The sequence below is a fragment of the Rhinolophus hipposideros genome, assembly GCF_964194185.1.
Source record: "Rhinolophus hipposideros genome assembly, chromosome: 19".
Lineage (NCBI taxonomy): Eukaryota > Metazoa > Chordata > Mammalia > Chiroptera > Rhinolophidae > Rhinolophus > Rhinolophus hipposideros.
The window spans coordinates 14,532,269-14,554,040 of record NC_138065.1 but is presented as its reverse complement, the minus strand read 5'-3'; the positions used below and the strand labels follow the sequence as shown (position 1 = coordinate 14,554,040).

The window sequence follows — 21,772 nt, the reverse complement described above, 5'->3', positions numbered from 1 at the left end:
ACTTTACTTTGGAAGCCCTCAAGGATTCAGCTTAGCCCAATCAGCACTTTCCTTGCACCTTTGTTTCCTTAGACGTGAAATGAAGATCTACCTGCTTCAGAGGATCATTACAGTGAGAGAAGTGAAGAATTAAAATGTGGAAAGAAGGGCATAAATTTAAGATGTTTTAAAAACCAAAATGACTTTTAACACCAAACTGGTTACCTGATCACAAAGATGGGGTAGGTGGAATGAAGAGAAAGTTTTCTGATGCTTTTTACTTAGAAATGGATTAAGTCAGGTTCTTAGTTGTAAGAAATTTATTATAAGATATTGAAATCTCAGCTAATTTCTCAGACAACTGGAGAAGCCAACTCTTCCAGGGCACAGCCTGGAACAAGGCCCAACCACCGAAGGGATTCTTTATCAGAAATACCCGCACCACCAAAACCAGCCCAACCGAGGCTTAGAGCAGATGTGAGAAGCACTGCCACCTCCATGCTTGTTCGAAGATACGCGGCCAGCTTCTTGAATTGTTCACTTTTTTTTTTCTTTCAACCGGTAGTGAGAACGTATTTTCTACTGAAAACTATGCTAAGCACTGGGAATAGAGAACAAAACCAGACACAGTTCCTATTTTCATAATGAATATATAATTATCAACTGAGATTATAGTCTGAGAAATATAATTTGTGAGACCATATATCAAAGAAAACTAACCTAGACTGTAGGTCAGAAAAGGTTTTCCTGATTTCCAAAGTATGAATGAGAGTCAACTAGGCCAAGAGAGGATGAAACACAGGCATTGAAGCACATTCCCATTTATTTCATTAGTTATTTAAAGCACATTCCTGACTGGGAGAAGAGCATAAGGAAAGGCCCTCAGTCATGAGAGATCATGGCACATTCTTATGTGGCAGGAAGAGAGGAAGTAAGGGAAGAGTGGGCCAGACATGTAGAGTTTTATGGTCCCTTTAATTGAGATTAGTCTTTAAGAGAAAGAAGAAGCCATCAAAAGATTTTAAGCCTGAGGCTAACTAATGTGACCAGTTTATTTTGGTTTTTGCTTTTTTTAAAGGAGGGCACAGCTCACTGTGGCCCATGTGGGGATCGAACCGGCAACCTTGGTGCCATCAGCACCACGCTCTAACCAACATAGCTAACCTGCCACCCCCTAGATTAAGTTTTTGAAAAGAATGTTCTGGTGACAGCATGAAAAATACAGAGGGTGCCAAAAAAATGTATACACATTTTTAAAAAGGAAAAACTGCATTAAAATTACGCTGATGGTAACCACGTTGAGCACCTCTTGTAATTGCAGAAAGTGACTTGTATCCGTCTTTTGTTATCGGTATATATTGAGTACTACAATTTTAATAGTTTTTTTCCTTTCTTAAAATGTGTGTATATATATATATATTTTTTTGGCACTCCCTGCATATTGGAAGGAGGCCAGGCTGGATGGTAAAAGAGACCAGTTAAGAAACCATCATAATAGACCAGAGAAGAAATGCAGGTAGTTAAGGACTCAGGTAGTGGCAGTGTTGGTGGAGTAAAATGGATTACCAGAGACATATTTTGGATTCAGTTTCTAGGACTTCATGATGAATTCGATATGCTGGGTGAGAGAAAGGTGGATGTTGTGGACAAAAAAAAGGGGGTTCTATGGAAAGTAAGTAACCTCACAGGGTGATTTAAAAAAAAATTTATTTCAATTATAGCTGATATTCATTATGTTAGCTTCAAGTATACGGCATAGTGGTTAGACATTACTATAACTTACAAAGTGATCTGCTCAATCAGTCTTGTACTCACCTGATCATTGCTCACTTCTGAATCTGATTCTTCCATGGGTATATCTGATGGGTTACGTCTAGGTCATATTCAGCTGTAAGAAAGCCTTGGGATGTAAGATTTGGGGAGGGGGGCAGAGGGTTCTATTTTGAAATGAGTATCATTATGTTGGAAATTACCCAATTTAAAGAGAATGTTCAGGCTACAATGACAAATTTCTAACTCAAAAAGATATACCTTTATGACTTGGGCCATGAAAGCCATAGGAAGAATCAAGAAGAGCTGTAATTACATAACAACAAAGCAACGATTAGTACTTTATTATAGGTATCTTTTATGAAGCAACTACAATGTGTCTGTACACAGTGGTGCTAGACATTTTACATACAGTATTTATTTAATCTCCATGAGAACCTGCAAGCTGAGTACTACCAATTCCGTTTTACCGATGAGAAACTGAGATTTCCAGTTACCCAGGATCCGGGGATCCATAAGCTGGATCCATACCCAGGATCCATAAGCTGCAGAATTGGACCGAGAACCCAGGTCAGTCTGGTTCTCACCATGCTCTGGTTGGAGCTGGGGACGGATATTTTCTCCCTTGGTGAGAAAATGTCCTCCAACTGCCCTACACAATTTATTTAGAGTAGTGCAAAAAAGGCTGGGGTCTTTAGGTCACCTTCTCTGACATTGCTTTCCTACACCTCTACTACTTTTTATCTCTCCTCTCTCTTCCTTAAAACCTCTTTAGAACAGAGAAGAGTGAAGAGTCAATAGTTATAAAACATGTTTCTGGCCTCTCAAAAATCTGCCCTTGCCCCTTTTATTCCTGTAACAGATTTTAACAACAAAGCTTCGGACTCTAGTGACCCTGCCATTGTCCACTGGCTTTAACTATTATTGCCAGCGGTCACATGCTTTTCTGGCGTAAGGAAAGGAAGCTCCCTTCCCAGAACAACTGATCCTGTAAGCCGACTGTGGATATACCAGATAGTGGTATTTGATGGGACCTGAATTCGGACGGAATCCACTGATGCACAACAAAGTCAGAAAAATTTACATAAAAATATCATCTTTGTTTCTATTAATCCTGTTTTATTTTTTTTCAGTTTTCTAAAGTAGGATATCCTTGTATCTTTGGTGCTTGAGGTCCAATAAAGAGTAAAAACAATATTTTTTTTTACCAAAGGGGTTTCTGTTGAAATGGCCATGAAAACATATGGCCGTTGTCTCAGGCTTTGGCCAGGAGAGACTGTTGAGTCTCTGCAGGGGATCCATGGGACTTTCTCTCCTTTGTCTATCAGTGGCTTGTTAATTAATGGGATTAGGTTTTACAAAGGGATTATTTATAGTAAGTGGGTTATTGTACGTGTATTTATTCTAAGAGGTTGGTTGTTTCTGTTACTCTGCCACTGTAAACAGTTTCTGGTGTTTCTATTTGGGTTTTTGTTTTTATAATTTGGATTAAAGGATGGTGGTCTAAATTGTTTAAGCCAGAAGGGCCTTGTTCTTTCCATGTGAGTGAGCTCTCTTGTGTTTCTGGTAACTGTCGTCCTATGCAGGGCAGCTTTTAAGATGATACTTTTAATTTGTTCTCTTGCTTCCACATGTAGCTTCGAAGGTGTCTGTCCCCTTTCAAAAATCATGGTCTTAATTTCATTATTATATTAGTAGTAGCTTCCCCTGCTGTTTTCCATGGAGATGTTTAGGGGATAATATATTAGGTATAAACCATCTTAATCTCCAGGCTGTTGCTTCCCAGTCAAATAAAGATCTTTGTGTATTAATATTATGCCCTCCAAATGCTCTAAATTGTTGATTACATTTACCATCAGTGGTAATGGGTTGGAGTTGCACAATCTCTGCTCCTTTTAGAATCAGATTGTGTCCTTCTTTGGACCATAAATCTAATAGCCACTGGGTTCCTGTGTCCAAATCAGTTTGCTGGAATTCCATTCTAGTTTTTGTCATTTCTTGTCTAGTATCAGCTCTTTCTTCAGTAACTCTGACTAGATCCATGTTAACATTTGTTGTAGTTTTGTCTGTTCTTACAGGCTTAGCTTCTAGATGGTTAAAGTTATCAGAGTCAAAAGCATTACAATAATTATCGTCCTCTGGGTGTGGATTGCTACCCATTAAGGGCAAAAAAGGTCTCGGTTTCTTCCTACTCTGAAGATTGCTTTTTGTGGTAGCATTTTTCCTTTCTGCCTATAGGTGTCTATGTTACTTAATGCTCCGAATAAGGGTGCTGGAATTTTTTCCTTATTTGCTCTTTTTAATATAGGCTACAACTCACTGGGTTGGTTATTCATTTCAACATCTGGAGATTCCTTAACTTTAAGTTTTGTGCAGACTGAATGTTTAGTGCATCTCCAGGGATCTTCAGAAGTCAATATATAATCCATTCTACCCTTAAACTACCTTTATTTATTTATTTATGTATTTATTCATTCATTTATTTATTTATTTATTTATTTATTTATTTATTTATTTATTTTGGCAGGGTGAGTGAGCAAGGCATATATGCAATCATCCTGCTGCCTTTCACAACAGTGTTCAAAATATGTTTTTTTAAGAGATGTTTAATAGAGCATTCTAAGTTTCTTATAATATGGTACAGCACTATTAAAATAATTATCGTGGCCAGCAATTAGCATCCAAACTATAACAGGCTTTATCAATTTATCCATTCACAGTAGCTGATACTTTTAGGAGCATGCCATAGATAGTAAATAATATGTTAAGTTTGTTTGCCAATCTAGTAATGAGCTTTACCAGATTTGGGTCAATTATAAATTGAACATACTTTATTAATCTATTTCAAATTTGGCATGGAGGATGATATAGCTCAAAGTACCAACCAATATTAATTATTATTACTTCTGGGTTGGGTTGCCCACTGTGCCAATTGCTTTGTTTTGTTGCAGTTTTGCAAGGCAGCAAAAGTTATGCTCAGAGACGGATTACTGTATTTGCCTGCAATTTATTTAGTTCATGTTTGCAGTGGGAGTTATAATAATTTACAACTCAGTAGCATACAGGATAATATCTCTTAATAAGCAAAATAAAAACAGTAACATACTCCAAATAAATGAGAGATAATCACACTATTGTTCCAGGCAAGGGGAGGTGAAGGAACAGAGTCCAAATTTAACATGAGGTGTACCTTTTTTTATGATTAGGCATTCATATAAAAACTCAGATGGTTGGTGACCAACCAAAGTGCTGATTTCTGGCTGCCAGTGCAAGGTAACAGTGCCCTGTTGATAGAGCGCTTAGCTAGGGAATGAAGAGGCCATTGTTGGTAGGGGGATGATCTCTTTCAGGGGGCTTATCACCCCATATAGGAGGGATGCCCCAAGGGTCTTGGGAGAGTTTTTATGTTAGGGAAGAGTCGCCTCACCCAAACTAAGGCTCATTAATAGTTCTCACAGACTCTTGGTACTTATAAATGTCCCCTTTGTCATCACTGCTTTTCCACAAGTCCCTATGCAAGGCTCCTAGAGGGACCCCTCAGAAGCGGGGCTGCGGACCGTTTATCAATGACAACAGATGTCGAATGATGTCATCCTGGCACTACTTCATTCTTATATCAAAGCCACCTATTTGCAAAGGCCAAAGAGAGGAGGGACTGGTTGTTAATTTCCCGTGTATGATTTTCAAAGGTTTCCGATAGAACCTCTAAATATTCCTTATTTCTTGTTAACAGCTTAAAACAAATCTGTTATCAATAAGTTCATGAACTGTCTGCTGAATAGATTAATCCCTTGTGTAACCCTGGCCATGCTATATGGCTGGCAACCACGAAACAGGGCCCAGTTGGCATCCCCACAGTAGAGGACTCTCCATGTCCCAGACTCACCTTTCCTTGACCTACCTATAGCTTAACAATAGATCATTCCCCTGTAGCTTGAGCTAGGAATGTCCCCTGTCCCATCCAGTTCCCTGTTTTAGAAAATTATCCTGAAACTTATGATTAATACCCTTAGGCTTATTGCTCACCATCTCTGTGGTCTACCAGGCTACTCCCATCCTTCTTCCTGGATTGATGACTCCACCATAGAATCACGTGGCCAGAGGGGAGGCTCCATGCAGACCCCCGGAAGCAGCAGGTAGCCTCTGGAGGAAGACCCAGGCTTTCCCTTAAAAACCCCAAGCTGGTCTGAGAAAGTGAAGGCAGTTTTTGAAGGTGTTAACCCGCTGCCTTCTCAGACCACCAGTGCTCTGATAATAAATGCTTATTCTATGGCCCAACTCCTGTGTCGGTCTATTGGCTGAACAGCGCAGGCAGCACAAGCCCCAGACTCGTTTGGCCTCAGGTTTCAGCCATATGAAAATGTCTCTGGCAGAACACTGTATCAGAATTTAGATTCCTAAGGAGAAGTAAAAAGTTAACTGTTAGAGATTTAGGAAGAAAATAAGACTGCAATAACATTTTTTTAAAAAAGATTTTATTGGGGAAGGGAAACAGGACTTTATTGGCAGGACTTTATTGGGGAACAGTGTGTATTTCCAGGATGTTTTCCCAGTCAAGTTGTTGTCCTTTCAATGGTAGTTGTGGAGGGCGCAGTTCAGCTCCAGGTCCAGTTGTCGTTGTTAGTTGCAGGGGGCGCAGCCCACCATCCCTTGTGGGAGTCGAGGAGTCGAACCGGCAACCTTGTGGTTGAGAGCCCATTGGCCCATGTGGGACTCGAACCAGCAACCTTCGGCATTAGGAGCATTAAACTCCAACCGACTGAGCCACTGGGCCGGCCTGCAATAATATTTTTAAGATGAATTTAGAATATAATAAAAATGTTCAATGTTATTTAGAAAACAGTAATAGCAAACATTTAATGACATGGTATGTGCTAAGTACTGTTCTAAGCACTGACATAGACATCAAGAAATTTGATCCTCATAAAACTCCATGAGGTAGGTGATAACATCCCCGTTTTAACAGATTAGGAAACAAAGGCAGAGAAAAGTGAAGTAGCTTGCCCAAATTAAAATGATGGAGCCAAATATTAATCCCAGGCATTCTGACTCGAGTCTGTGCTTTTAACAACTGTTATTGCCTATCGTCCTTTTCTTACACAGCAACATCCCAGTTATGTAAAAATGATGGAGAGAAGGCTTTTTCAGATAACTAAGTGTTAGCCACTTAAATTTTAAATAACTTTAATAATTTTATGTAACTTTTTCTAAAATATATAATTTCATGCCCTAATAACTCTAATTTAAATAGCTCAGGTTCATTCTTATGACTGTTATTTTACATTGTGATAACTGCTCCACTTTTGAATAAAACTGCCACATCTTTGAGACATAGGTCTTCCCATTACATTGTTATATTATGTTCTACCCTTTCCTGACATGGCATTAACTGACTTCCTGAACTGTTCTCACATTCATGGAAGATTTTGGATCAATCTTCTATCCAACCAGGTAGAGCCAATAACTCATTCATTTGTTCATTCAATAAATGCATATTGTGATATAATAATATATAGACAGTCCTTGCCTTTTGATAGTTCGACTTACAATTTTTTGATTTTATGATGGTGCAAAAGCAACACTCATTCAGTAGAAACTGTACTTAGAAGCTTGATCTTTCCCGGGGCTAGTGATATGCAGCAGATACATTCTCATGGTGCTGGGCAGCTGCAGCTCCAGTCGACCACATGATCACGCTCTCCAGCGTTCTGTGCTGCCAGCTGTTTTTGGATATTATGTTCTGAGCACGTTTAAGCTAGGCTAGGCTAAGCTATGATATTCTAAAGGTGTATTAAAGTGTAAAGTGTAGTTTAGGTATATTGTAAGTACATTTTCTGTTACCAAAAAACCCCCCCTAAGTTTGGTTGCTTACCACTCAGAAGCCAATACTCGACAGACAAGTGTTGGGCAGCAAGGAAAACTTGCTTTATTCAGGAAGCCGGCAACTTGGGAAGATGGTGGCCTAATAGCCAAAGACCTTCTCGAAGTGGTGAACCAAGCAGAAGAGAGTTTTAAAGGGAGCGAAAGGGAGGGGGAGTTCCACGGAACTGAGGGATAAGTCTATGTTCTCTAGTCATAAATGACGCTTTTTCACATCAGACTCCTGGGCACCAGCACCTGGTCCCGGCTACCTTGGAGACATTCTCTCCTTCTGCAAAATAAACCCTTAAATTCTCCCCATGACATTATCTCCTCCTACTTGAGGGGAATATTGGGGAACAGTGTTTTCCCAGGATGTCTTGTTTTTTTTTCAAAATCTAGTTGTGGGGGACACAACTCACCTCCAAGTCAAATCATTGTTTTCAATCTTGTTGTGGAGGGCGCAGCTCACTGGCGCATGTGGGAATCGAACTGGGGACCTTGGTGTTATGAGCACTGCACTCTAACCACTGAGCCAACCGGCCACCCACTGGTGGCCCAGTTCCAAGCTAAAACCATTGTTTCTCACTAGTCTATGTAGGACTCGAACCAGCAAACTTGGCATTATGAGCACTGCACTCTAACCATTGAGCAAACCGGCTGCCCAGTGGTTGCTCAGCTCCAAGCTCAAGCTGTTGTTTTGAATCTAGTTGTGGAGGGCGCAGTTCACTGGCCCACGTGGAAGTTGAACGGGCAACCTTGTTGTTAAGAGCTAGCGCTCCAAACAACTGAGCATCCTGCCACCCTCCAAGAGTTTTATTTGTAATAGCCCCAAAATAGAAACTCAAATGCCCATCAACAGATGATTGGATGAACAAATTGTAGTAAATCCATACAATGGAATATTATTAATAATAAAAGTCAACAGAACTTGTTGGTACAATCAACATGAATTTCAAAATTATGCCAAGTCAAAGAAGCCAGGCAAAAAACGATAATGTATGATTCCATTTATTTAAAATTCAAGAAAACGCAAACTAATCTATCTTGACAGAAAGTGATTGCCTGAGGATGGAGTTGGAAGGACAGATGAATTACAAAAGGGTACAAGAGAAAGTTTGGGAGTGACGTATGATTTTTTGATTGTGGCGATGGTTTCATGTGTGCTGTAGTCTGAATGTGTTCCCAAATTCACACATTGAAATCCTAACCCCCAAAGATCATGGTATTAGGAGATGGCACTAAAGCGAAGAGGATGGAGCCCTCTTGAATGAGATTAGTGCTCTTAAAAGAGACTCCATCAAAGAACCGTAGATTTAAATATCGTTACATTTCTGATTCATCTTGGCATTCCAGGCATTTTAGTGGCCCAATTGCTATCCAGACATTACTCCCCCATAGCACGTTTCCTGGCTTGTGTCAACTGGACCGTACACTCTTTAACAAGCCTGATCTTCCCTGCGTCTACATATGACCACGTTATTCTCTACCGGTGATTGACAACACCACCCAGTCTGGTAACGCCCGTAGAAACCCAAGTGCATTTTGCAGCCCTCTTTTTAACTCCCAAACACCACGAACCTTCTCTAGTTTAACAGGTTTTGAGAGATGAGACAGATGACTCATTTTTACACCACTTCCTCACCTCTCACCCTCTCTCTCCCCATTTAGTGCCTCGCCCAATGTTTACCGCTCATTCCGAATGTAAGAACTCGAGGAGGGAAAGAAGACCCAACAAATGCCTGGAGCATTCCACCGGGCCCTACAGGTACAGTAATTCTTCTAACGCTTAGCAAGATGTTAGCTCGATCTTAGTTGAATAAATTGAGGCTCAAACAGCAAGACCTCTGGTCCGACACTACAGCCCAGCGGAAGACAGAAAGACCTTGCATCGGAATCACATGGAGGAGTGAGGTCCTCACTATTCTCCTTCCAGATTACTTTAAAACTGAACTCAGGAGACTCGGACACTCCGTAGCAGTCAGTCACGAATTTGCCAGCACATAGCCATGGTTCCTCTCCTGTCCGGCTTTCCAGAGAAACCAGGGCCCCAACCCAAGTACTAAAATATATGAATTGGACCCACAATCCCTTCCTCTGGCCCCCAAACGCTCAGTAAAAAAACTTAAAGAGTCAGAAACCGCAGGCCACCGCAGCAACTGCAACGCGCACCGAACGCGCGGCGGAACTCGCCAGAGGAAGCTCCCCCCACCTGCGCGTCTCTGATTGGCTGCCGGCTACACTTGGAACTTTGGGGCGTGTGGCGTCACATCCGCCGTGCCCGCCATCTTGTTCCCAGGGGCAGTTGGCGGAAGAGATCGCGCTCCCTGGCCGCCGGCTCGCCTTCTGCCGGGAGTTCTCGCGGCCCGTGTCTCGGCGTCTGCTCTCGACCCGGAGTCCATTTATCGGTATCCTCGTTGCCCTCCCTCACCCGGCTGGGGCACAGCGAGGCAGCCCCCTCTCCCGAAGGCGTTCCATGGAGTAGGGTCCCGGACCGTTGTCCCGAAGAGCGAGAACGAGCTTGGCCCCCTCCCCCTCCCTTCTCCCTCCCTCCTCCTTTTCGCCGCAACATGGCTAACAACAGCCCGGCGCTGACAGGCAACTCGCAGCCGCAGCACCAGGCGGCGGCGGCCGCGGCGCAGCAGCAGCAACAGTGCGGCGGCGGCGGCGGCGCCACCAAGCCGGCAGTCTCGGGGAAGCAGGGCAACGTACTGCCGCTGTGGGGCAACGAAAAGACGATGAACCTCAACCCCATGATCTTGACCAACATCCTGTCGTCGCCTTACTTCAAAGTGCAGCTCTACGAGCTCAAGACCTACCACGAGGTGGTGGACGAGATCTACTTTAAGGTACGAAGCAGCGAGGGCTGGGGGGGGGTAAACTCGGAGGAGGGGGTGTGGGGAAAACGCGCAGAGGCGGCCCCCGGGCTCGGAGGACTTGTGGGTGGGGGGAAGGTTGGGGGCGGTGGCCAGTCGTCCGCCGGGGAGGGGTCAGACTGGGGCCGCCCGCGCTTCCTTTTCAGATTTTTAAGGCCGGGAGAGCCCGCCGCTGTGGATCTCTCTCCTCCGCCCACCTGCCCACCCCCGGGGGGAGTGGGACATGGGTGGGGGAGAAGAAAGAGTAACTGGAGCCTCTCCAGTTCACCGCTTTAAAATTATTCCTTTTGATGGGAAGTTGGCGCTCCTCCCGCTCACCCGGGCCAGGGCGCGTATTGACTTCAGTGTTGGCCTCGTGTTGTTGGTATTCACTGTCCAGACCGGGAAATGGTCAGTGCGTGGATCGGGTGGGTGGGAGGGGTGAGGGTGGAGAGGTGCCAGGGCAAGAGGTGTACAGAAGGCCTGGAAATTTTCCCAGCAGGAAGTCAGGAGTAAGTGGCCTCAGTTACCTGTGCATTGGGCTTGTTTAGAATTATCTGGGCCCTGGGCTTCTGCGGCAGGGTCGGTGTTGGCTTGGCTGTGCTGGGGAGCTCACCTGGCGCCTCCTCACTGCACTCTTGTCTCAGTTCTTGTTTCGTTAGCAGGATTGACTCAGTCTTGCAGCGAGGCTCGGAGCAGCCCAGGGTCGCAGGTAGAGGTATGCACTATTAATCATGCTCAATCGCCATAAATGCATTTCCCTGGGTTAAATGAACGGCTAATTAGGGTTCTTTTGGCCATTGGTTTTGGTCTTTTCACCAACTAGATACAGGCTTTCTCCACTTCCTTGCAAATTATGTAGTTAAAAAAATATATCTTCCAGGCCTCCGAAGGTTATTTTTCAAAGAGTATTTGTAATGGTCTTAATGATCGTTAAGTATTTTAGCTAAAGCGTCTAGTATAATTCAATCCATTTTGTCTATTTTGACTCTTAAAACACTTGACAGACCACATAAAGTATTCTCTGTGATCTGAACGTGTCTGTAGAGGTGCTAATTTTCCTTATGGCTTTTAGGTTACGTTTTGTCCTCCTTTTTCCCAATTAAGTGATTGGGTTATTAAAGGATTTTTGAGGTATTAGTTGCTATTGATAGAAAATTATTTTGAGAGAATACAGTTCAACTGTGAATATAAAAAGTATACTGAAGTTTTGATACCTTCTTATAAGACTGTTGTAATTGTAATGAACTAGTGTTTTTAGCTTAAAAGGTAAGGCCTTTTCAGCATGATGTAGAATGGTGAATTATTTAACTCTTACCTTTATGTAGTAAACTTCAAACACTTGAAAATTGGGTTCCTTCTCTTTTGTGGCAGTTTTCTGTTTAATAACAGACAAATGCTGATGTGATAGAGGAAAAGCATGTTTTCAAATTTCAAGTACTGTGTTTTGAAATGACTTTAAAAATCTACAAATTATTTAAATTTAGTTATAAAACTAAAGAGCCAGGTTTTGTTATCAAGACATTCACGTCAGATGATCATTAAAATATGTAGCCTTCCAGTTTTGTAAGTAGATATTGTATTGCATCCACCCCTTTGGCTAGCCTTTAAGGAACTGAAACATCTTTAATGCAGCAAGCTGGGGGAAGGAAATGAAACAGTAAAACAGTGCAGGAATCAGCTGAACAAAATAGTGTAGTGCTTACATTTAAATGCATGCTTTTCTGTCTGCAGCCACTGAAAAAGACTATAAAATGTAACCGTGGATGGGTAGAAATGCAGTTTTAGAATAGTGAAAGAAAAAGATGTTATTTTGTTTTTGTTTTAAGAAACAAAGGATCTTATGTCTCCAAAAGACTTTCTTGATTTACATCTTTTTTATGGAGCTATTATTCTCTATTTTTAGGTGAAGTATGTGGTTTTTATAGGTAGCCCACCTTAGCAATGATGCTGTACCTTTGGGCATACTTAGTGTAATGACTAGTCATATTTATACAATATAGACAGTTTATGTTCTGGGGCAAAAAACTGAATTGGTTCACATAATTAGGCTGAAAATAATTACACACTAACAAGAACGATCTCTGTGTAGGTGTGGCCTTTGTAATTTCATCTTTAATCAGGAATGAATATAATGCTTGATCATGGTAAAACATAATGAATAAAATTTCATAACTTTGCATCACAAATATGTCTTAGCATATTTCAAGTCATGTTTTAATCTTATAATGTAGAACTTTAAATCACCATAAAATTGAACTAGGAAGCGTATTTTTTTAATACTTAATCTTTATTAGTACTTTCTGCTTTTAAGTTGGAGCTTCAAATCCGTTTTAAAGTGAGAATTTTTATTTTTTAAGCAACTCTTGATAAGATGCAAAGTTGATATATTATCAAATATTTTTTACAAGTATATGAGACTAGCAATTTCATGGCTCCACATGTATCAGCTCTCTACAAACTAATGGGATTTCTACTCTACATAGCTGTTGAGATTTTGTTAAACCCTTGTAGCTTTATTGGTACTCTTTAAATATCTAAGCAGATTTTCAAAGATGGTTTACATACTTAATGTGTGTAAACAAAATATATACCTCATGTCAAAGTACCCAACTTCAAAAACTTTTGGAAGAGCTGCTCTGTTGTGGAGTTGGGGTTTACTTTAATCATGCTTCTAAAAAAATTCGAAGTATGAATGTTTGTTGTGTTCCTCTTTTCTATTTTCAGGTCACACATGTTGAGCCATGGGAGAAAGGAAGCAGGAAAACAGCGGGCCAAACTGGGATGTGCGGAGGGGTAAGTAGAAGTACGTGCATTTTTCAGTTTTTCTGTGTCTTAGAACTAAGTGTATATTTAGCAAACTGAAAGTTTGTCAGCTACATACTTGATGACAATTAGTTGACATATCTTAGACTTCTGTGTTTTTAAATCTAAATCCAAGTGTCCTGTGAATGGGATTAGAAAAGTATTGTTTTTTTTTTATGCTCCATTCTCAGTTCTGGATTATATCTTGTTATTAATACCTAACAGGATTAGCCAATTGGTGTTAAATATCTGTTAATTATTTTCCTGCTTTTTTTAAACTGTTTACCTTAAAGGTTCGAGGTGTTGGAACAGGAGGAATTGTCTCTACAGCTTTTTGCCTGTTATATAAGTTATTTACTCTGAAGTTAACTCGCAAGCAAGTGATGGGTCTCATCACACACACAGACTCTCCTTACATTAGAGCCCTTGGATTTATGTATATAAGGTAAGCGTGCATTTATCTACATTTCTAATAAATATCTCAATTTACATAAGCCTAATCATTCTTTTGTAATTCTAGGTACACACAGCCCCCTACAGATCTATGGGACTGGTTTGAATCCTTCCTTGATGATGAAGAGGTATGTCAACAAGGGTAATAATTCGTTTTCTTCTGATTACTCTGATGTTTTTTAATATCTTTTATTTATTGGAGGTTTAATGTCTTCCAGAATTTTCTGTAGTGAAATTTATTTTCTCTAATATATCTTAGGTTAAATTTCTTAAATTTTATTTTATTATTTTTAAATTGTTTAAATGTGTTTTGATAACTATTAAGAATTTTCTCTTCCTAATTATGTTATGTGTATGGTATTGATCTTGTGCAGTTTTAAAGGTGGGCCATGCTCAAGACTGAAATGTTAAGACATGCACCAGAATACTAATTACAGCTTTTTTCCTGGAACTTTTTACTACTTTACCCTCTAACTTCTTCCAAATATTAATATTCCCACTTGCATAGAAGTACGAAATTTAAGAGCTGGGTGGGACGTAAGTGGGCTGAGTTTAGATGACTTGGTCAAGGTGACCAAAATATTTCAATTCTAGCTTTCTGATTCCTATTATACTACATATATTCATAAAGCTAGAAGAAAACCTTTTCTTTAAATTAGTTTAGATTTTGTTGTCATTATAAATCTAGTTTTCCATTCAGGCTTAACAAGGTTGATCTTGCTACTTATGCTCAGAAAAGTTACTTTGGGAAACTTAGCTGTTTCAGATTGAAATCCTACATGTATTAATATGCTTACATAGTGACGCTCCAGATCTCGAAAGGGACTTTACTAGTGAGCTGTGTTAGGCGTATATCTACCCTTACCGCTACTTTATATTTTCAGGATCATAAAGTAGACTTTGAATGTTGTGTTTCAGTACTACTGTTTTTTTTAAAGTTTATCTAAAGACTTTGTTGAATTAAAGAATAGTTCTATTGGAAATCTTTCTAGTGTGTTGTTTTGTGCACACCTAAAAACTCACTCGTGTAGACATTGAAAATTTTTCTCTGCATTTTTTGGACCAGTTTACTGAGCTAGCTGTTCAGTATCTCAGAAGAAGCAAAAAGTGTATTAGGTGATAAATCACAACCATTGTATCTTTAGGGTTTTTTTGTTTTTAGATGAGATTTTTCAGGCTGAACACTTCTCCCTTTAAAATTTAAAAAGCATGTCCCTCTTCATAATTGGTATTATGTAGGTTTGTTTCTGAATGCTACTATTTAATTTGTTTTTTATTGTATTAACAAACCTCAGGATCTCTATTTAAGCTAACTTATTGTTTTCTTCCTTAGATATCTGCAGCGATTAAATTTGGAAATACTGTATATCTGAACACTTAAATGTGTGTGAGTGCAAGCAGTTTTACCTTTAGCTCTTGTTTTCCTGTTTAGATAACAAATCTCACTTTCCTTGTGTGCTTGCACTATAGGTTTGGGACTGACAATAGCTGACTAACATGTCCTGAGCTGTGAGAGGGCATAGCAAGAAGGCCTTCATGCGGTAATGACCCTTTTCAGAGACAATGGTCATCATGGATTATGCGTTTCCAATTATTTGTTCATTTATTTATTTTCTACATAACTCTAAATTAGAAACCTCACTGCTTCATGGCAGTTGGTTTGCTATTGCTTCCAGTTTTATTAGGGCTTCATTTTATATTAGAGCTGTTAAAAGATAGTCTTTAGATAGGAATTGTCTGAAGTAGTTCATATGTAGCTAGGTTACAGTGCTAGGAATGATGTGTACAAATATTTCCACAGAAATAGATACATACTTAGTAGGTATGTGGAATGTTAATTTAAGTTGATTGTTCCACATAGTTTAGTAATGTAAGGGGCTGTTTCATGTTCTTGCTAACTGAGTGAGATCGGTTCTCTTTATGCCCATGAAGCTGCAGGATATGTTCTCACCTGCATGCACACACTTAAGCCCAAGTATTTCCCTGTACCATTCATTACCAGATTAGAAGGGTACACAAATTGAAATTGTTGTTAGAATTTTTTTTTTTGTATTTGAGATTCCAAACATGGTAATTTTTTTTATAGTATTCATGTATATTTTGGAATAATTTTTGACGGCTAGGTTATCTTTTGTGTTTCTGTAGGACCTAGATGTGAAGGCTGGTGGAGGCTGTGTAATGACCATTGGAGAAATGCTGCGGTCTTTCCTCACAAAACTGGAGTGGTTTTCTACCTTGTTTCCAAGAATTCCAGTTCCGGTTCAGAAGAATATTGATCAACAGATTAAAACCCGGCCTAGAAAAATCAAAAAAGACGGAAAGGAAGGTGCTGAGGAAATAGACAGACATATTGAACGCAGACGTTCAAGGTAATGTAACTCTTGAATTACACTTATTTTTGAAGCATGCTTTATACAAATGTCCTTGGAAATAAGTGGCAAATTCTTAGAAAATTCTGTTTATAATGTTAATTTTATTAGTTCTTCGTCCCAAAAGGTAATTCTCTGCCTTTCAGGGCATTTTCAACAAAATTACACATCTGTAATTAAGAACAAATTGTTTGCTTTCCCTGCTCCCCTTCTTCCACTCCTCCACTCCGGTTCAAGCCATTGTTTCTCAGCCTGGTTGTGTAGGACACAGCTCCCTGGCTCATGCTGGTATTATAAGTTTGCGCTCCCCCTGGCTGAGGCAGTTGGCTGAGGTTGTCGGTTGCTGGTCGTCAGTCAGCCGCTCACAGCAGCTCTCCCCACCTGCCAGCCACTCATGCTGCCTGCCGGCTACTCACTTGGCCACCAGCCACTCATGGCGGCACACAGCAGCCCGTGGCAGCGCATAGCAGCATTCAGCAGCCCACAGTAGTAGCTCATGCCAACTGCAGGCTGCTCACGACAGCCCAGTTCCAGGGAGAGCTGTTGTTCACAATATTAGCTGTAGAGGGCGCAACTCACTGGCCCATGTGGGGATCAAACTGGCGACCTTGACCTTGGTGTTAGGAGCTTGGTGCTCCAACCACCTCAGCCACCGGGCCGGCCCCCTCTTTATTCTTGGCATGTTTCAGCTAGGGACCTAAATAAATTATACGATGAAAGTTAAATTTTTTACAATTTTCATTCATTCAAATTTTCTTCTCTCCCCTTTCATAAATATTAGGTCTCCAAGGAGATCACTGAGTCCACGGAGGTCCCCAAGAAGATCAAGAAGTAGAAGCCATCATCGGGAGGGCCATGGGTGTTCTAGTTTTGACCGGGAGTTAGAAAGAGAGAAAGAACGCCAGCGACTAGAGCGGGAAGCCAAAGAAAGAGAGAAAGAAAGGCGAAGATCCCGAAGTCTTGATCGGGGGTTAGAGCGCAGGCATAGCAGGAGTAGGGAGAGGCATAGAAGTCGTAGCAGAAGCCGTGATAGGAAAGGAGATAGAAGGGACAGGGATCGTGAAAGAGAGAAAGAAAATGAGAGAGGTAGACGACGAGATCGTGACTATGATAAGGAAAGAGGTAATGACCGAGAAAAGGAGAGAGAGCGATCAAGAGAACGGTCCAAGGAACGGAGAAGTAGGGGTGAGGTAGAAGAAAAGAAACATAAAGAAGACAAAGATGATAGAAGGCATAGAGATGACAAAAAAGATTCCAAGAAAGAGAAAAAGCACAGTAGAAGTAGAAGCAGAGAAAGGAAACATAGAAGTAGGAGTAGAAGTAGAAATGCAGGGAAACGAAGTAGAAGCAGGAGCAAAGAGAAATCAAGTAAACATAAAAGTGAAAGTAAAGAAAAATCAAATAAAAGAAGTAGAAGTGGCAGTCAAGGAAGAACTGACAGTGTTGAAAAATCAAGAAAACGGGAACATAGCCCCAGCAAAGAAAAATCTAGAAAGCGTAGCAGAAGCAAAGAACGTTCCCACAAACGAGATCACAGTGATAGTAAGGACCAGTCTGACAAACAGGATCATCGAAGGAGCCAAAGTATAGAACTAGAGAGCCAAGAAAAACAACATAAAAACAAAGACGAGACTGTGTGAAATTTTTTTTGTGAAAATGGATCACATTGAATCCTATAAATGTTTGATTAAATCTTGCTTTTTTCCTCCCGAGTTGAGATTGTTGCAGTAGTTATGCACTCTTCAAGCTCCCTGTAGGCTGCGTTTTCATTTCCTCTTTTGTGTAGAGAAGTGCCTTTGTAATCCCATTTATTGCATTGATGTTTTCACCCAATTGTTGAGTTTGATACATGATGCACAGATTGTTCTTGCATTTTTATTGTTTAATTGTTTTTGAGATATACAGTCTGTACATATGTCCTGAAAATGTTTTAATTCCTTTGGCATGGTTGCCATGTTGGTTAAATTTGTATAAGGCAATAAACTGCCACTAATTCTATTTTTGTTTTGTAGGTGTGGGATTATGGTTTATGTACTGAAGTTAGCATGGCTATGCTTTCCGTAATAGAATGCTAAAGACTTTGAGAATGGATCTTGGATGTCTATTATAGGAGAATTATGTGCTTTCAATGTACGTGAAGGCAGCAGTTGTAGGATTAACATTCTTGTCCACTGTATATTATCTTGAAAGGCTCTTGTTAATAATGTTACCCTTAATATTCTCCACAGTTAACTTTAGAGAGACTTTATGAGAAGTTAGTTTCTGATGCAGAGGTTTAAATTAGGCTGTGATTTGATCAAAAGTCCTTTTAGCATTCTACCTCAAAGGGACACTGTTAGTATTCCTAAAATTTACTTAGTTTTCCTTTTTTATTTGAAAAAATACATGACGTGTAATCTTTTTTTCTTGAATTTCTCAGATTTTAAAGTACTATATTAAAGGAAAAACTTAATGTTTAAAGCCTAGCATTCTTGCAGAACCCTATACTAACGTGAAATTGGGAGAGGATGGGGCAGAATAGAGAAATAGATTCAAGCCTCAAGCTTCCAAAGCATTTTTATAAATGGAAAATACTTAAATTATGAAACAGCTTGATATAGTGTCCTTTTTTTAAAATTCAAAACTTTTTTATTGATAATGAGATTGCTGTTTGAGTTTTTAAACTTAATCTAGAACAGAGACTTATTAAAAGTAATGCTATGCTGCATTATTTAAGATTATTGGCAAATTATTTGATAGATTGTTCTTTATGACTGTATTCTGATTACAGAGAACGATCATGAGTGGAATAAATACTGGATTGAATCCTATATTCTGGGTGTTGGCTTTTCCCCCATGTGTTAATATTGTTTAAAATGTTTATTGTGGAAATGGATAAAATGTTAGAGTCACACTTTGTGTAGAGAGGTATCTCGGTGCCCAGAAGACAAGTGAATTATAAGGATGTAGGCCAGAATTGGACACGTGTGTCCTTACTAGAGTTATGGTAGTTCCCTTTGTCAGTGGGTGTTGTGTGTCTTCTGTTCTTTGAATTGGGCGATTACTTAGTTTCACATCACAGGTACTTACTGAAGTATTTTGCACTTGAATTACATACTAGAATCATTTAAAATTTGGACTTGAAGGAACTTGTATAAATTAGCTCATTTAATTCTTGTTAGAACAGAGACATAGGGGCTCAAAATGGTGGTTCAGTCAGTGGCAGTACTAAGTGTTCCTGGCAGCCTAAACCATGTTAACGCTTGTTTGATCTTACTGTTTGTATTTGCCAACTGATGGGCTGGCTCTCAGACTCCACCTCGCAGAAGTGTTAAATGGAGCAAACAAGTGCATTCGAAGAAGAGCCCTGCATATGCGGGCTTAACAATTGTACCTACCTAATTCCAGAAAAATCTCATTAAATGAACTCCTTTATGAAAATACTGTTTTTTTAAAAAAAAATTCAGTCGTCTTGTCTTAAATTGAGATCAAGTGTGTTTACACGAGACGTGTAGACTTTAAAAAACTATATCCTTGAGTAATGAGAACCAGGTTTATCTTACTGAAATATTGAAAATATTTTTAACATACCTAAATTAATGGTGCTACTCCTTTGAATATAGTTGTACCTAAAATGTTAATTCAATGGTGTATTTTAAGTAAATTGTGGAATTTACTTCAAATAGAGGTAAAAAGCTGCATTTGATTTCCTATGATTTTTAAAGTTTGCTGTTGAACATTTTGATAGAGCGTGTAATACTAGTTATTGCTAAATATATACATAATTTGGAGAGTGACTTTCTAAAAGACTGGGGAAACAAGGGACTGTGAAAGATTGCAGGATTATTTCTTACAACGTGAGAAAACGTGAAAAGCTTTTCATAGAATTTGATATAACTAGCAGCCTCCGTCCAGTTCTCAACTTTACTGAAATGATTTCACCTTTCCATGTATTAGTACCTTTCATCTGTTTTCTAATGTTCAATTTGCATTTAAGTTCTACACATGGGCTAGTTTATTATCAACCTTGGGATTTTAATATAAAGTTTGTTTTGGCACTGCCCAATTAATAATCGCTGTTGAGTGTAGTTCCTTAATTCCTCTAACCTTTGAGTTATAGACCATGTTTTAGCAATCTAATGAAAGCTACAGATTGTCTAGAAAAATAAAAGTACCCAAATTTGCACGTAATTGCAAAAGAAAACTGCCGTAGGGCTTCTGTGCTGTTTATTTTCAGAAAGCTGTGATTAGGTGTACAGTAGTTGGGAACGAATAGCAAATTTAAGTTCCTGAGTAGCCCAAAAGTGACGGCTTTTTTTTTTTACTTAAAAGATGAAAAAAAAGTTTAATGGTATTCATTTCATTCTCTTCCCCAAAAGATTAACCCTTTATGAATATAAGTAATTTTTTATTTGAACAGTGAGAGATGAGACTCAGATGCTGGCAGTTTGTAAGTTTTTCAATGGATTACAATGTGCAGCCTCAAACACCAACTAATCCAGTTCTCATTGGTTATTTTGGCAAACAGGAGTTTTAAGTTGGTCTGGTCCTAATCTCATCCTGTCATGAAAATGATGAATTCAGCTTTGAATGACTAACCCAATTACAGGACCTCTTTAGTTGTGGGGAAGGAAGCATTTCTTCTTATAGTTTCAGTCTGAAATTCCTTCATTCCATCCTATGAGATCTCCCAGCACTTTTCAAATAACTCCTGAAGTGGCATTTTTCATTTTAAAATCGCTGGGTATCAACATTTGTTACGGAGACATGACAGCATTTATACAATCAACTGAAAATACCATCAGAGCTGACCTAAAATCCATTCTGTTGCTCAGCATTGATAGTCGAATTTCTATTACAAAATCATGATCCATAATGTAATACACAGGTAAAATGTATTCGGGGGGGGGGGGAAGGAGGTGTCTTCAGCCTATTGAAAAAATTAATTGTTCAAGTTAAACAGCTTAGCTCCCAAGTCCACCTGTCATTGCTCTGCTTTGTGATATTGGAGCTGAGACCTTGATACTTCCTTTGCCTGCTGGCACAATGTTCAAGTCAGTAGAGGATGCTGAGGGAAGAGGATGCTGCAGAAGAAAGAAGCTTTTCTGGAGTTTCCCCCCCACCCCCATTTTCTCCCACAGTGTATAGGGCCATTGTATGTAGGACACCCACGGGCACCTCATGTGAGGCTGTTTCCCAGTAAGTCCACCGGTCCTCCTGCCAGCTTCCCAGTAAGTCTCATTGGCGCCCCAGTGGGTGGCTTCCTACTGGTTCTGTCGCCATCCCCTCCTCTCCAGCCCCAGGCTTCAGTACCTCAGCAAACTGGGTCACAGCCACACCAAGTCCGAGTCTGTCTTACAGGGGAAACCTTTCAAATTTGTTCCTTGCTTGGGTCTCCTGCCTCAGCCTTAGAGGGCTCCTGTAGCCCCCAGTCCTGTATGAGGAACTCTACTCAGTAATCAATCCCATTACTGGTTAGGAATTTTGTTTGTGTACCAGATGGATGACCATGTCTTATTTAATAAATCATTCTTCCTTGACCCAGAGCTCTGTGATGTGAAACCTATCAATATCAAAGGTCCATATATACCTCAGTTTTAAAAATACGGAGTGTGGCACAAATTTGCGGGTCATCCTCGGGCAGGAGCCATGCTAATCTAATTTTTTAGTATATGTGCTGCCGAAGTGAGCACTGGTTAACAA

General features: G+C 40.0%; 1 protein-coding gene across 4 annotated transcripts; it reads left to right on the top strand.

The window, feature by feature from the left end:
* Nucleotides 1–8,607: 8,607 nt before the first annotated feature.
* PRPF38B (pre-mRNA processing factor 38B) lies at nt 8,608–20,252 on the top strand. 4 transcript variants are annotated; one of them, XM_081025557.1, is made up of 6 exons: nt 8,608–10,457; nt 13,191–13,259; nt 13,562–13,713; nt 13,789–13,849; nt 15,867–16,090; nt 16,872–20,252. In XM_081025557.1, the coding sequence occupies exons 1-6, from the start codon at nt 10,179–10,181 to the stop codon at nt 17,728–17,730; spliced, it is 1,644 nt and encodes a 547-aa protein (XP_080881683.1). In that variant the 5' UTR covers nt 8,608–10,178; the 3' UTR covers nt 17,731–20,252. The 4 variants fall into 4 exon arrangements, with proteins under 4 accessions (XP_080881683.1, XP_080881684.1, XP_080881685.1 ...); XM_081025558.1 differs by lacking the exon at nt 8,608–10,457 and adding an exon at nt 11,134–11,181; XM_081025559.1 differs by lacking the exon at nt 8,608–10,457 and having other exon boundaries at nt 13,191–13,269.
* Nucleotides 20,253–21,772: the final 1,520 nt, after the last annotated feature.

Coding starts and splice junctions, on each gene's coding strand:
- PRPF38B (XM_081025557.1), top strand. CDS start 10,179: ATGGCTAACAACAGCCCGGCGCTGACAGGCAACTCGCAGCCGCAGCAC. Junction 13,850..15,866: donor CCTTCCTTGATGATGAAGAG/GTATGTCAACAA, acceptor GTGTTTCTGTAG/GACCTAGATGTGAAGGCTGG. Junction 16,091..16,871: donor ATTGAACGCAGACGTTCAAG/GTAATGTAACTC, acceptor CATAAATATTAG/GTCTCCAAGGAGATCACTGA.